This window comes from Ascidia mentula, chromosome 9 (assembly GCF_947561715.1).
Source record: "Ascidia mentula chromosome 9, kaAscMent1.1, whole genome shotgun sequence".
Classification (NCBI taxonomy): domain Eukaryota; kingdom Metazoa; phylum Chordata; class Ascidiacea; order Phlebobranchia; family Ascidiidae; genus Ascidia; species Ascidia mentula.
In genome coordinates this window covers 1,167,159-1,181,842 of record NC_138574.1, presented here as the reverse complement: position 1 = coordinate 1,181,842, position 14,684 = coordinate 1,167,159, and the positions used below count along the sequence as shown (strand labels likewise).

Here is a 14,684-nt window from a genome sequence, read left to right as displayed (position 1 = left end):
TGGAACACCACAAAAACAACGCAACTCTCCGCCATTATTCACCATGCAAATGACTGCAGAATAACGAAAGAGCTTTTGTAACCCATCCTTTGATTAGTTTAGTAACATCTGCGAATATTATTCCTTACATACACCGGCTGTTGTTTTTCTTCCTCAACGTTTCACAATATAACGAAGGCACTGACGATATATTTTGACGTAATAGATTTGTCTGATGCGAAAGTCAACCGATTCTAACCTTGGAAACACAAGTTTCCATAAAAATCATTCAGAGCTCGTAAACCCAACTTATCTTAAGGCTTCAAAGCTTAATCCAACGCAGAAGGTCTACCAACGATTAAACTTCTCCCAAGAAAACCAAGAGGGCCGCAAACGGATTTGAACTTTTCCTAGGCGACCATAATAACATAACCACGATACCACGCATCTCAGAACAGCAAACCTCATCAAAGCTCGCCGACCACCAGCCAGAAAGTGCGTGGATCGATTAAAATCCAACGAACGGAATCCAATTAAAACGCCCCCAACACGGCGCGGCTTTGAGGCGGATCATTTTCGAAAAGTCAAACCCATCATTAGCCATTCGACTTCAAATCAAACGATTCACGAACTGCATTACGAGAATAATCCTTCACAAACTCTTACCCCGTTCCCACGTATGAACGTGCGCTCGACGCCTTGTAAAAACTAAACACTGAACATAGGCTTTGACCACCAAGGAACATGATGAATACGAAAATATTCGTTTTCCGATGACATAACGACAATTATGCACCTGTTTGTTTGAAAAGAAAACTACATTCTTTTTAAACAAACAGGTGCATATTTGTCGTTATGTCATGTTGCACCAACACACGTTGCAAAAATAACAAACATAAAAAAGGATAACAAAAATGAAACTACGGGTGTTTGAAATGCAATTAGGTTTAATACCAAATGTAAACACGTGGTGAACGCAAGGTGTTTTATGGCATCTGATCGATAAAAGAGCCGCCCACTCACAAACGTCACTGTAAACATTTCACAAACTAACAGTTTTCTTTCATCACCTAACAAGAACTTGTGCGTGACAAAATACTTGTTTCACAACTAAACTTCATTGCAAAACAAATGCAATATATTATTTGGCTGCAGCAAATAAACTATGCCCTTTCAACACGTCATTGCACGCTGACTTTAACAACTTAATAACTGGAAACCAACGGAAATCGATTGAAGTTTTAGAAGTCATCGTCTTTCTAATGCTTATTCCGGTCCTCAGGGGGTCATGCAATATCGCGCGCACCAACATTATTCTCGTCTACATAAAACTAAACGGAATTAGAGTACTCACCTATGACAATACGTCTCTTATGATGGTAAACTTACAAGCAAAAGATCAACACGCCTTCAACTTTCACTTGGTTTCTGCGCAGCTCAATTCGTCACAAAATCACCAAGCGTTCGTAATTGAAATGTTAGGTGAAGATGGCTGTACAGTACAATAATTATTACTTGTACGTGGATAGCCCATAATATACCCAAGACGTGGACAATTACTGCTTCTTTGCGTTTTGCCTATGTAGGCCTAAAGATGTTTTCGCTTCAACTAATTCCACACACCACGTGTGCTTCGCAATTTTGCTGTGTAAATTTGATCAAAAAACAACGAATTTTGGTTGTGATCTTCAGCTTTAATTCCTCTCTACCCGAATAAAATCAACAGCAAATACTCTACACCCGAAACACCAACCGGGCAATGGGTAGAGTTTTAAATCCCATTCTGTGCCCGTCTACATTGAGTCACCTTACATGTACCGACTGATATCCTTTTCTGACCCCAAACTTTGCGACTGTCACATGACACAACCTCCTGCACTGATGTCACAGATGCGAACGAACCTGCAGATGATTTGTTCAACACCCGCTGAGTCCACTTGGTTTAATACGATTTGCGATCTTTTTTTATGCTACGGTCCCTCGGCACGTCCGCAGACGGTTAAAAATGTCGTGCAAGTGGCAACAATGCGACTATTGATGTGGAATCCAGTCCTCTTATCTCCGTCAGGCGAAAATAAACTAAGCAAGTTGGACAGCAGACAATGGCGAGCGACCCCGCACGTGCTTAAGATCGATAGAGAACAATTAAGTCGCGACTGACCCATTTGTTAGACCTCGTGCGTTGTCTGTCATCGAAACAAATGGTAGCGTTTCGCGCGATTCTATTCGAGTTATTGTTATTGATCGAAGGCCACACCGGCGAACAAACAGACTTAATTGTTTCGAGTTGTTTTGTTGTTGTTATCATGTTTGCAAACCTGACTGTTGTCTTCATGCAGTCCGGCATTTTTATCGGTAAGACACCTAAAATGAGCTTTCGGTAAACAGGTACGGTACAATATAGTGGTGTAACAAAATGCTAATGTAATTCCCCCGTATGTCAGCGAGTTCAAATGTTGTGAAAAATGATTATTCCTCACACCTAAGACAAAACCCAACACAAAATACAAAACATAGGAGGTCCGATATTGAAATAATTTATACCGCATGAAACCAAGACGGATTCTCAACAATTTGTTTTGACAACGCCTGTCCTTTCCAAGAAATAATTCCAATGAAAGGATTTTTTTTATCAAAAATAAGCGAAAAAGCGAACGAACACTGAAAAAATCGCCGCAAAAACACAAAGAAAATGAGGGGTAGTGAATCTAAAAAATTGCTTGGAGGCCACTTTCTGTGTTTTTTTTTTATAAAGGTAACTTTTCACTCCACTCAATACGTGCCTGTAACGCATAATACAAGCTTTATTATAGCAATTTATGGAAAAATGAAACGCTTTTAAAACGAAAACATAAAAGCAAAACATGCAGGTTCGTCATTTTGCACGCGCAATAAATAGAAATCAACACAGTTAAAATCCAATTGTGACGGAAACAATTCATTCCAGCCTCTGTCTGAAACAGTAGTGAAACGACTTCGCCAGTTTAAGGCGACAAATCCAAAATCGTTTTGAGGCATGGAATCGCTTGAACGAATCCATATTCATCAGGTCGAACACGTGCCGCTGGGCTGCATCGAGGAGATCCGCGCGATAATATCGGAAATTTTGAAGTAGTTCGAGGTGAATGTAGTGGGGAATGTTGATCTGAAGGTGGAAGATTTATTCGATTAAACTCTGGTCCTCAGTCACCTTTCTACCGCGACGTCACATTTATAAACTTTTAGAATTCGACGTCACACTTTAACCCAATTTAAGTCACAATAAAACTACGTGATCATATGTATAAAGTTTAGCCATGAGTGGATTAATTTTAGATAATATTCAACTCTAAGGTCCGGTTACAGTTCTAAGTAAGCGGTGTTAATTTCATTGCGCGGTTTACAACTTGTCATCTAAATTGTTCGTTCCAAAATTTAATTGCTGCTGTACCTCAGCGGATGAGACCGCTCACAATTTTCAAACATTTCTAAACGTATTTTCCTTTACCTGGTGCTTTCCCCCTTCTGTTACGTACTTCGTGATGATCTTCTTTCCGATAATTATTCGCAGCAAACCGCTTTTCTTTCGGTACCGTTCGACGGCAAGCCAAAAGTCAATGTTTTCTTCGCTGTGTTCTTCTGTCAGAAAACCTCTGAATATCTTCGTTGTTTCTGGAAAGCACAGAAGCCCGTTAATATTTTTACGCAACAGTAGAAACGAATGTAAATTTAATTAGTTTAGCTTCGAAACTCCCCGGTTGTAACGGAGTCTCTCTGTCCATACCTCCAAACAGGGCTAATGTTTCAACGTAACGGGTCTCATCAACTATGATGACTAACACCAATCTTGCCAGCTTAATATCAAAGCAAGACTTAACTACACAATCAGTGATAAGTCGTTAACCACTGGGCACAACATTAGTTGCAACCATACGGAGAAAACCAAGGTGGAAAACCAGCAAATGCGAATACCAACTAAGGGTAGAGACTTATAACGTGGTCGAAACAGTGGCCCTGTCTGCTGTTCATAGAAATGTTACACACTTAAAAAGACCAACCTTGATTAGCAAGAACTTCATCCAGGGCTAGCTCGGTACTCAAGATGTTTTTGATTCTGAGGAAACAAAGTTGTCACCGAATAAATTTTGTGCAAATATTTTCACGTTTTATTGGGTTTAGTTACAATCGCAATGTCCAATCGCAGGCTAGGCTGTACAAGCAGCCTAAAATATTTATCAAGCTTACGTCAGAAAAATTAAAATTCATGAAAATTATTTAAAAAAAATTAAAATTCATTGATTTTACGTTAAAATTTGTTAAGGTTTTGTTGAAATAAACTCCGCTTACTCAGGTCGGTGTTGAAGATCAAGACGTTCCATGTTTAAGATATCTGTGGTGTGTCTTCTCTCCAAAATAAACTCCTGTCTTGTCCTGATTGGGTTTGCAAGACTTTCTTTTGGTTTCAAAGCAAGGTTTAAGGAAAGTCTTCTGTCCATAGCGCAAACCCACACGTTCATAACTGCACGAAATACCTTCAGTCTGCAGAGGGTCGTTTTTTAAATACAGTGCCAAACGCGCTGGTAATGTTGATCTCGTCTATTTGCAGTCAGATCTGCCCTTTTATGACAGTTTGCCCGACTGTTAAACTGTTTTCGGGGCCACAGCCCATGAAATATGCATGGGTTGTTACCCCAAATAAACGAATCGTTTGCTAAACAAAACGGATTTAGTCTTGCCTTTCCTGTGACCAGCCCGCTTGTTGTGCAATCCCGTGTAAATGACAGATGTGAACAAGAGAAAAGAGAAAAAAAACACTGGATTGTTTAGCAGCGGCTTGTCGGTTGTCCTTCCCATGATCAATATGAAAACCACACAACATCCCTGCTGCGCAATAGTTCGGCGTTCGGTTGTGGAAACGCTATTTTGTTCATTCGGTTTATGCGGATTAGGTTAATCCGGAAATTGGCCCATTATATGTTATATGTAACTGGAGGTACAAATAATCGACATTCTTTTTCCAATTTAAAAACTTCCGGAATTTAATCCGGATCTTCGCCATTTCCGGACAAAATATTTTTTTACGAAAGATGGCAAACGAGCCAGTTAGGGACACGCATTCGGTGAGATTCGAACCAACACCTTTCGGTTTTCTGCAGGTGCAAACTGTGTAATAAATATCCGACCCAGGGCGATTTTTCCACAAGATGTCGCCGTAAAATGTTCCGACAAGGCGTCCGACGCATTCACCGAGATGGAAAACCTGATCGGGATACGTGGCCAGGATATCGTGGGTTCGAATCCCGGTGTGGTAAAACTTCAACAACAAAGGACCAAAAACCATTCAGAGGAAAAACGACTGCTGTCATTTCGGCGAAATTTTTTTTTATATCAACGAAATATTTTTCACGCATGACTGAACACAACTTCAACGGATTTACCAAAAACAAAACACAAGTATATGGACAAATTAGAACATAATGACCATTCAAAAACATCAATGTAACTTTGGCACACCACCATGATCAATTCACACTATTTTGTTTTCACAAAATGTTTATACTGAGGCAGCAATGCTTGTTAATTTGGATGCGAACTTAAACAAAGCATCAAGTGGAGAAGTCGCTTGATATAGGCGAACATTTGAAACCTTTCCGGGCCGCAGGATTTTTTTTAATTTTGCACAGAGCTTGCCTAAAGCATGCAGATGAATGTGGTATAAGTTAAAATCCCAACAGTTTTCAAGTTTCCCAGCGAAATGAACTTAACTGCAGGTCACCCGCTGTGACGTCATTGAGCCCTTTACGAGCGTACAGACTGGCGACAAGGCCTCTCATACACGCCAAAATTTGAAACCTTTCCGGGCCGTAGGATTTTTTTAAATTTTGCACAGAGCTTGTCTGGAGCATGCAGATGAACGCGGTATAAGTTAAAATCCCAACAGTTTTCAAGTTTCCCAGCGAAATAAACTTAACTACAGGTCACCCTTTGTGACGTCATTAGGCCCTTTACGCGCGTACAGACTGGCGACAAGACCTCTCATACAGGCGAACATTTGAAACCTTTCCGGGCCGTAGGATTTTTTTATATTTTGCACAGAGCTTGCCTGGAGCATGCAGATGAACGCGGTATAAGTTAAAATCCCAACAGTTTTCAAGTTTCCCAGCGAAATGAACTTAACTGCAGGTCACCCGTTGTGACGTCATTGAGCCCTTTACGCGCGTACAGGTTGGCGACAAGGCCTATCGTACAGGCGAACATTTGAAACCTTTCCGGGCCGTAGGATTTTTTTAAATTTTGCACAGAGCTTGCCTGGAGCATGCAGATGAACGCGGTATAAGTTAAAATCCCAACAGTTTTCAAGTTTCCCAGCGAAATGAACTTAACTACAGGTCACCCGCTGTGACGACATAGAGCCATTCACGCGCGTATAGGCTGGCCACAAGGCCTCTCATACAGGCGAACATTTCAAACCTTTCCGGGCCGTAGGATTTTTTTATATTTTGCACAGAGCTTGCCTAAAGCATGCAGATGAATGTGGTATAAGTTAAAATCCCAACAGTTTTCAAGTTTCCCAGCGAAATGAACTTAACTGCAGGTCACCCGCTGTGACGTCATTGAGCCCTTTACGCGCGTACAGGTTGGCGACAAGGCCTATCGTACAGGCGAACATTTGAAACCTTTCCGGGCCGTAGGATTTTTTTAAATTTTGCACAGAGCTTGCCTGGAGCATGCAGATGAACGCGGTATAAGTTAAAATCCCAACAGTTTTCAAGTTTCCCAGCGAAATGAACTTAACTGCAGGTCACCCGTTGTGACGTCATTGAGCCCTTTGTGCGCGCACAGACTGGCGACAAGGCCTATCATACAGGCGAACATTTGAAACCTTTCCGGGCCGTAGGATTTTTTTATATTTTGCACAGAGCTTGCCTGGAGCATGCAGATGAACGCGGTATAAGTTAAAATCCCAACAGTTTTCAAGTTTCCCAGCGAAATGAACTTAACTGCAGGTCACCCGCTGTGACGTCATTGAGCCCTTTACGAGCGTACAGACTGGCGACAAGGCCTCTCATACACGCCAAAATTTGAAACCTTTCCGGGCCGTAGGATTTTTTTAAATTTTGCACAGAGCTTGTCTGGAGCATGCAGATGAACGCGGTATAAGTTAAAATCCCAACAGTTTTCAAGTTTCCCAGCGAAATAAACTTAACTACAGGTCACCCTTTGTGACGTCATTAGGCCCTTTACGCGCGTACAGACTGGCGACAAGACCTCTCATACAGGCGAACATTTGAAACCTTTCCGGGCCGTAGGATTTTTTTATATTTTGCACAGAGCTTGCCTGGAGCATGCAGATGAACGCGGTATAAGTTAAAATCCCAACAGTTTTCAAGTTTCCCAGCGAAATGAACTTAACTGCAGGTCACCCGTTGTGACGTCATTGAGCCCTTTACGCGCGTACAGGTTGGCGACAAGGCCTATCGTACAGGCGAACATTTGAAACCTTTCCGGGCCGTAGGATTTTTTTAAATTTTGCACAGAGCTTGCCTGGAGCATGCAGATGAACGCGGTATAAGTTAAAATCCCAACAGTTTTCAAGTTTCCCAGCGAAATGAACTTAACTACAGGTCACCCGCTGTGACGACATAGAGCCATTCACGCGCGTATAGGCTGGCCACAAGGCCTCTCATACAGGCGAACATTTCAAACCTTTCCGGGCCGTAGGATTTTTTTATATTTTGCACAGAGCTTGCCTAAAGCATGCAGATGAATGTGGTATAAGTTAAAATCCCAACAGTTTTCAAGTTTCCCAGCGAAATGAACTTAACTGCAGGTCACCCGCTGTGACGTCATTGAGCCCTTTACGCGCGTACAGGTTGGCGACAAGGCCTATCATACAGGCGAACATTTGAAACCTTTCCGGGCCGTAGGATTTTTTTATATTTTGCACAGAGCTTGCCTGGAGCATGCAGATGAACGCGGTATAAGTTAAAATCCCAACAGTTTTCAAGTTTCCCAGCGAAATGAACTTAACTGCAGGTCACCCGCTGTGACGTCATTGAGCCCTTTACGCGCGTACAGGTTGGCCACAAGGCCTCTCATACAGGCGAACATTTCAAACCTTTCCGGGCCGTAGGATTTTTTTTGTATTTTGCACAGAGCTTGCCTAAAGCATGCAGATGAATGTGGTATAAGTTAAAATCCCAACAGTTTCCAAGTTTCCCAGCGAAATGAACTTAACTGCAGGTCACCCGCTGTGACGTCATTGAGCCCTTTACGCGCGTACAGGTTGGCCACAAGGCCTCTCATACAGGCGAACATTTCAAACCTTTCCGGGCCGTAGGATTTTTTTTGTATTTTGCACAGAGCTTGCCTAAAGCATGCAGATGAATGTGGTATAAGTTAAAATCCCAACAGTTTCCAAGTTTCCCAGCGAAATGAACTTAACTGCAGGTCACCCGCTGTGACGTCATTGAGCCCTTTACGCGCGTACAGGTTGGCCACAAGGCCTCTCATACAGGCGAACATTTCAAACCTTTCCGGGCCGTAGGATTTTTTTTGTATTTTGCACAGAGCTTGCCTAAAGCATGCAGATGAATGTGGTATAAGTTAAAATCCCAACAGTTTTCAAGTTTCCCAGCGAAATGAACTTAACTGCAGGTCACCCGCTGTGACGTCATTGAGCCCTTTACGCGCGTACAGGTTGGCCACAAGGCCTATCGTACAGGCGAACATTTGAAACCTTTCCGGGCCGTAGGATTTTTTTGAATTTTGCACAGAGCTTGCCTGGAGCATGCAGATGAACGCGGTATAAGTTAAAATCCCAACAGTTTTCAAGTTTCCCAGCGAAATGAACTTAACTACAGGTCACCCGCTGTGACGACATAGAGCCCTTCACGCGCGTAGAGGCTGGCCACAAGGCCTCTCATACAGGCGAACATTTCAAACCTTTCCGGGCCGTAGGATTTTTTTATATTTTGCACAGAGCTTGCCTGGAGCATGTAGATGAACGCGGTATAAGTTAAAATCCCAACAGTTTTCAAGTTTCCCAGCGAAATGAACTTAACTACAGGTCACCCGCTGTGACGACATAGAGCCCTTCACGCGCGTATAGGCTGGCCACAAGGCCTCTCATACAGGCGAACATTTCAAACCTTTCCGGGCCGTAGGATTTTTTTATATTTTGCACAGAGCTTGCCTGGAGCATGTAGATGAACGCGGTATAAGTTAAAATCCCAACAGTTTTCAAGTTTCCCAGGGAAATGAACTTAACTGCAGGTCACCCGCTGTGACGTCATTGAGCCCTTTACGCGCGTACAGACTGGCGACAAGGCCTCTCATACAGGCCAAAATTTGAAACCTTTCCGGGCCGTAGGATTTTTTTAAATTTTGCACAGAGCTTGTCTGGAGCATGCAGATGAACGAGGTATAAGTTAAAATCCCAACAGTTTTCAAGTTTCCCAGCGAAATGAACTTAACTGCAGGTCACCCGTTGTGACGACATAGAGCCCTTCACGCGCGTAGAGGCTGGCCACAAGGCCTCTCATACAGGCGAACATTTCAAACCTTTCCGGGCCGTAGGATTTTTTTATATTTTGCACAGAGCTTGCCTGGAGCATGTAGATGAACGCGGTATAAGTTAAAATCCCAACAGTTTTCAAGTTTCCCAGCGAAATGAACTTAACTACAGGTCACCCGCTGTGACGACATAGAGCCCTTCACGCGCGTATAGGCTGGCCACAAGGCCTCTCATACAGGCGAACATTTCAAACCTTTCCGGGCCGTAGGATTTTTTTATATTTTGCACGGAGCTTGCCTGGAGCATGTAGATGAACGCGGTATAAGTTAAAATCCCAACAGTTTTCAAGTTTCCCAGCGAAATGAACTTAACTACAGGTCACCCGCTGTGACGACATAGAGCCCTTCACGCGCGTATAGGCTGGCCACAAGGCCTCTCGTACAGGCGAACATTTGAAACCTTTCCGGGCCGTAGGATTTTTTTAAATTTTGCACAGAGCTTGCCTAAAGCATGCAGATGAATGTGGTATAAGTTAAAATCCCAACAGTTTTCAAGTTTCCCAGCGAAATGAACTTAACTGTAGGTCACCCGCTGTGACGTCATTGAGCCCTTTACGCGCGTACAGACTGGCGACAAGGCCTCTCATACAGGCCAAAATTTGAAACCTTTCCGGGCCGTAGGATTTTTTTAAATTTTGCACAGAGCTTGTCTGGAGCATGCAGATGAACGCGGTATAAGTTAAAATCCCAACAGTTTTCAAGTTTCCCAGCGAAATAAACTTAACTACAGGTCACCCTTTGTGACGTCATTAGGCCCTTTACGCGCGTACAGACTGGCGACAAGACCTCTCATACAGGCGAACATTTCAAACCTTTCCGGGCCGTAGGATTTTTTTATATTTTGCACAGAGCTTGCCTGGAGCATGCAGATGAACGCGGTATAAGTTAAAATCCCAACAGTTTTCAAGTTTCCCAGCGAAATGAACTTAACTGCAGGTCACCCGTTGTGACGACATAGAGCCCTTCACGCGCGTAGAGGCTGGCCACAAGGCCTCTCATACAGGCGAACATTTCAAACCTTTCCGGGCCGTAGGATTTTTTTATATTTTGCACAGAGCTTGCCTGGAGCATGCAGATGAACGCGGTATAAGTTAAAATCCCAACAGTTTTCAAGTTTCCCAGCGAAATGAACTTAACTGCAGGTCACCGGTTATGACGTCATAGAGCTCTTCACGCGCGTATAGGCTGGCCACAAGGCCTCTCATACAGGCGAACATTTGAAACCTTTCCGGGCCGTAGGATTTTTTTATATTTTGCACAGAGCTTGCCTGCATGGAGCATGCAGATGAACGCGGTATAAGTTAAAACCCAAGTCATTTTTACTTTTAACCGTTTTTTTTCATTTAATGGAAGTTTGCAATATTTCAAAACTTCTTTCACGGCCTTGTTTGGTAGTTTTGTTGTGTTTGGGTATTCACGTAGGCACTTAACTAAAGATGGTACTGCGGCGTAAAAAATATTTTTCTTATGGTGGGTCGGAATATGAGGGGAACGAACCAAGGGTCCAACCAACTTCTTTTGTATTTCCTTGTCATAAACCTCACAAAATTTCAGAAGCTTTTTGAGTCGCCTGTTATTTGGCATTCCCAGCCAAAAATCGTGGGAATGCAGAAAACTTAAACCAGTCTTTCTACAAAATTTTTTCAATCCACGAAAGACCAAATGTTTACAAATCATGTCAACTTTTTCATCACAACTTTGAAACTTAGCTCCCCCAGTTTGTACTAAACGTGCAGCCAGCGACAATGGTAATAGTAAAACCGAACCACGAACACGGCGTTTTCGAGTTGTTAAGCCGCTGAAAATGGTCAGACGAAAACCGGGGACAAACGTAGAACTGCTCAACGCGAAATCAAAAATATATCCAAACCCAATTGAACACAGGCAGTATTGCATAAAAAACAGATAGAATAAACAAAAACTGAAAATAGTGTAAATACCTCGTTTAATGCCATCAAACACAAATTCAAATAACTTTCCTGCTGCGCGAGAAGCTTCATTGTCCACTCGGCTCTTGAGTTGTCGCAGCCTTTGCAGAAGAACCACGAACTGCTTTAGCTGACGAACTCGTCGCAGCTTCATTGTCGACTCGGCTCTGAATTGTCACAACCTTTGCAGACGAACCTCGAACTACTTTAGCTGACGAAGTCGTTGCAGCTTCATTGTCGACTCGGCTTTGAGTTGTCGCAGCCTTTGCAGACGAACGTCGAACTGCTTTAGCTGACGAACTCGTTGCAGCTTCATTGTCGACTCGGTTATGAGTTGTCACAGCCTTTGCAGACGAACCACGAACTGCAGGTTTGACGTGAAGTCGTAACGGACAAGGTGTGAGTGAGCTCACTGAAGAATGCAGCACTTTCTTCAAATTGTTAGGTCGTATATAGTCAACGACGGATCCGAAAAGGCTGAGGCGTTTGTACTTTTTTCGTCCGTTACATGACTGACTGATGTGGGAAATTTTATCTTTGTCGTTAGAGATATTAAAATCCAAGAAGGTGAGCCCATACTCCTCGGCAAGGTTCTGCAGTACCCAGTTGGCTTGTTGGACGCAGTGTTCATGAAAACCAGACTGTTGCAAGATCCCAGCCATCACAATCTGCATACAAATTATACAAAAATAAATGTATATGTGTTATAAATGAAGTTAATTTTAACGTTACAGTCGCAGCAGGGAAAAAATGTAGTTTAACTCCTGGCAGTAACAGGAACAAACAGCACTTTTGTATAATACATGCAACCAACCTGAGACTGCGGGTACGTTTGTTGGCACACCTCGATCAGATGTTGAAAATCGGTCCCGATACTGTTATGGTGGTGATCCGCATGCCGAGAGACCAAGTCGTTTGTACCAAGAGCCAGAATGATAAAATCAACTGACCCGAACCTTTTCCCGCACATGAGTTCCTCCGCTCCATGGTTCAGTGTTCCCCCTGGAATAGAAATAGCACTTAACGTAAATAGTTCACTATCCGACGATACCACCTGGGGGCAGACAATGTTCCTCCCGTTGCTGTCGGTCACCAACAACACGGAAGGAAGTGGCGACCCCTCAGCACGGAGGTAACATGTCTGCTTTCCGGAAACTCCAACTTTATATTTCTTGGGCGGCGTTCTTCTTCCTATCGTCGATTGCGACTTCGGTCTTTCGTCGTTATACACAGCAGTGTCGTTGGTGGTTGAGAAATTTACGTAATGAGCTCGTCGGGTACGGATTGTTTCACACAGTTGCGGCTTCGATCTTTTCGTTATTCAGCAAGTTGATAAATAGCAATTTTCTGTAAATAAAAATGATAGGTTTATGTGAAATGCGACGAATCTTAATTGGTTGCTGAACCATACTTTTTTTTATTAACAGTACAAACCAAACCTGACGGCTTCTTATTGTTGTATTTTCTGACAGATTACTGAATTGTAACTATTTTTTTTAACGCTTCTCTGGCAAGAATTTTGATCAGGTTTTTAGCTTGTCATACAATTAGGACACCTTGGCCGATAATACCATTCGCCCACCTTAAATGCAATTAAGTGATAAACTGCCATCTTAACCAATTTATCGCCAGCCAATCTTCTCCTACGGGCCCGTAAAGGTTTCAAATGTTCGCCTGTACAAGAGGCCTGGTGGCCAGCCTATACGCGCGTTAAAGGCTCTATGACGTTATAGCCGGTGACCTGCAGTTAAGTTTATTTCGCTGGGGAACTTGAAAACTGTTGGGATTTTAACTTGTACCGCGTTCATCTGCATGCTTCAGGCAAGCTCTGTGCAAAATTTAAAAAAATCCTACGGCCCGGAAAGGTTTCAAATGTTCGCCTGTACGAGAGGCCTTGTGGCCAGCCTATATGCGCGTAAAGAGCTCTATGACGTCATAGCCGGTGACCTGCAGTTAAGTTCATTTCGCTGGGAAACTTGAAAACTGTTGGGATTTTAACTTATACCGCGTTCATCTGCATGCTCCAGGCAAGCTCTGTGCAAAATTAAAAAAAATCCTACGGCCCGGAAAGGTTTCAAATGTTCGCCTGTACGATAGGCCTTGTCGCCAACCTGTACGCGCGTAAAGGGCTCAATGCCGTCACAGACGGTGACCTGTAGTTAAGTTCATTTCGCTGGGAAACTTGAAAACTGTTGGGATTTTAACTTATACCGCGTTCATCTGCATGCTCCAGGCAAGCTCTGTGCAAAATTTAAAAAAATCTCATGGCCCGGAAAGGTTTTAAATGTTCGCCTGTATGAGAGGCCTTGTGGCCAGCCTATATGCGCGTGAAGGGCTCTATGTCGTTATAGCCGGTGACCTGCAGTTAAGTTCATTTCGCTGGGAAACTTGAAAACTGTTGGGATTTTAACTTATACCGCGTTCATCTGCATGCTTCAGGCAAGCTCTGTGCAAAATTTAAAAAAATCCTACGGCCCGGAAAGGTTTTAAATGTTCGCCTGTACGAGAGGCCTTGTGGCCAGCCTATACGCGCGTGAAGAGCTCTATGACGTCATAGTCGGTGACCTGCAGTTAAGTTCATTTCGCTGGGAAACTTGAAAACTGTTGGGATTTTAACTTATACCGCGTTCATCTGCATGCTTCAGGCAAGCTCTGTGCAAAATTTAAAAAAATCCTACGGCCCGGAAAGGTTTCAAATGTTCGCCTGTACGAGAGGCCTTGTGGCCAACCTGTACGCGCGTAAAGGGCTCAATGCCGTCACAGACGGTGACCTGTAGTTAAGTTCATTTCGATGGGAAACTTGAAAACTGTTGGGATTTTAACTTATACCGCGTTCATCTACATGCTCCAGGCAAGCTCTGTGCAAAATTTAAAAAAATCCTACGGCCCGGAAAGGTTTCAAATGTTCGCCTGTACGAGAGGCCTTGTGGCCAGTCTATACGCGCGTGAAGAGCTCTATGACGTCATAGCCGGTGACCTGCAGTTAAGTTCATTTCGCTGGGAAACTTGAAAACTGTTGGGATTTTAACTTATACCGCGTTCATCTACATGCTCCAGGCAAGCTCTGTGCAAAATTTAAAAAAATCCTACGGCCCGGAAAGGTTTTAAATGTTCGCCTGTACGAGAGGCCTTGTGGCCAGTCTATACGCGCTTAAAGGGCTCTATGCCGTCACAGCCGCTGACCTGCACTTAAGTTCATTTCGCTTGGAAACTTGAAAACTG

At 43.3% G+C, this 14,684-nt stretch overlaps 1 protein-coding gene across 1 annotated transcript; it reads right to left on the bottom strand.

Annotated features, from left to right (window-relative positions):
- Positions 1–2,917: 2,917 nt before the first annotated feature.
- On the bottom strand, positions 2,918–4,475 carry LOC145913755 (regulator of G-protein signaling 1-like). Its single transcript, XM_083001508.1, has 5 exons — positions 4,306–4,475; positions 4,017–4,072; positions 3,743–3,835; positions 3,467–3,630; positions 2,918–3,124 (listed from the first exon to the last, which is right to left on the bottom strand). Exons 1-5 carry the CDS (start codon positions 4,473–4,475, stop codon positions 2,918–2,920), a joined length of 690 nt encoding a protein of 229 aa, XP_082857634.1.
- Between the last annotated feature and the right edge of the window lie 10,209 nt (positions 4,476–14,684).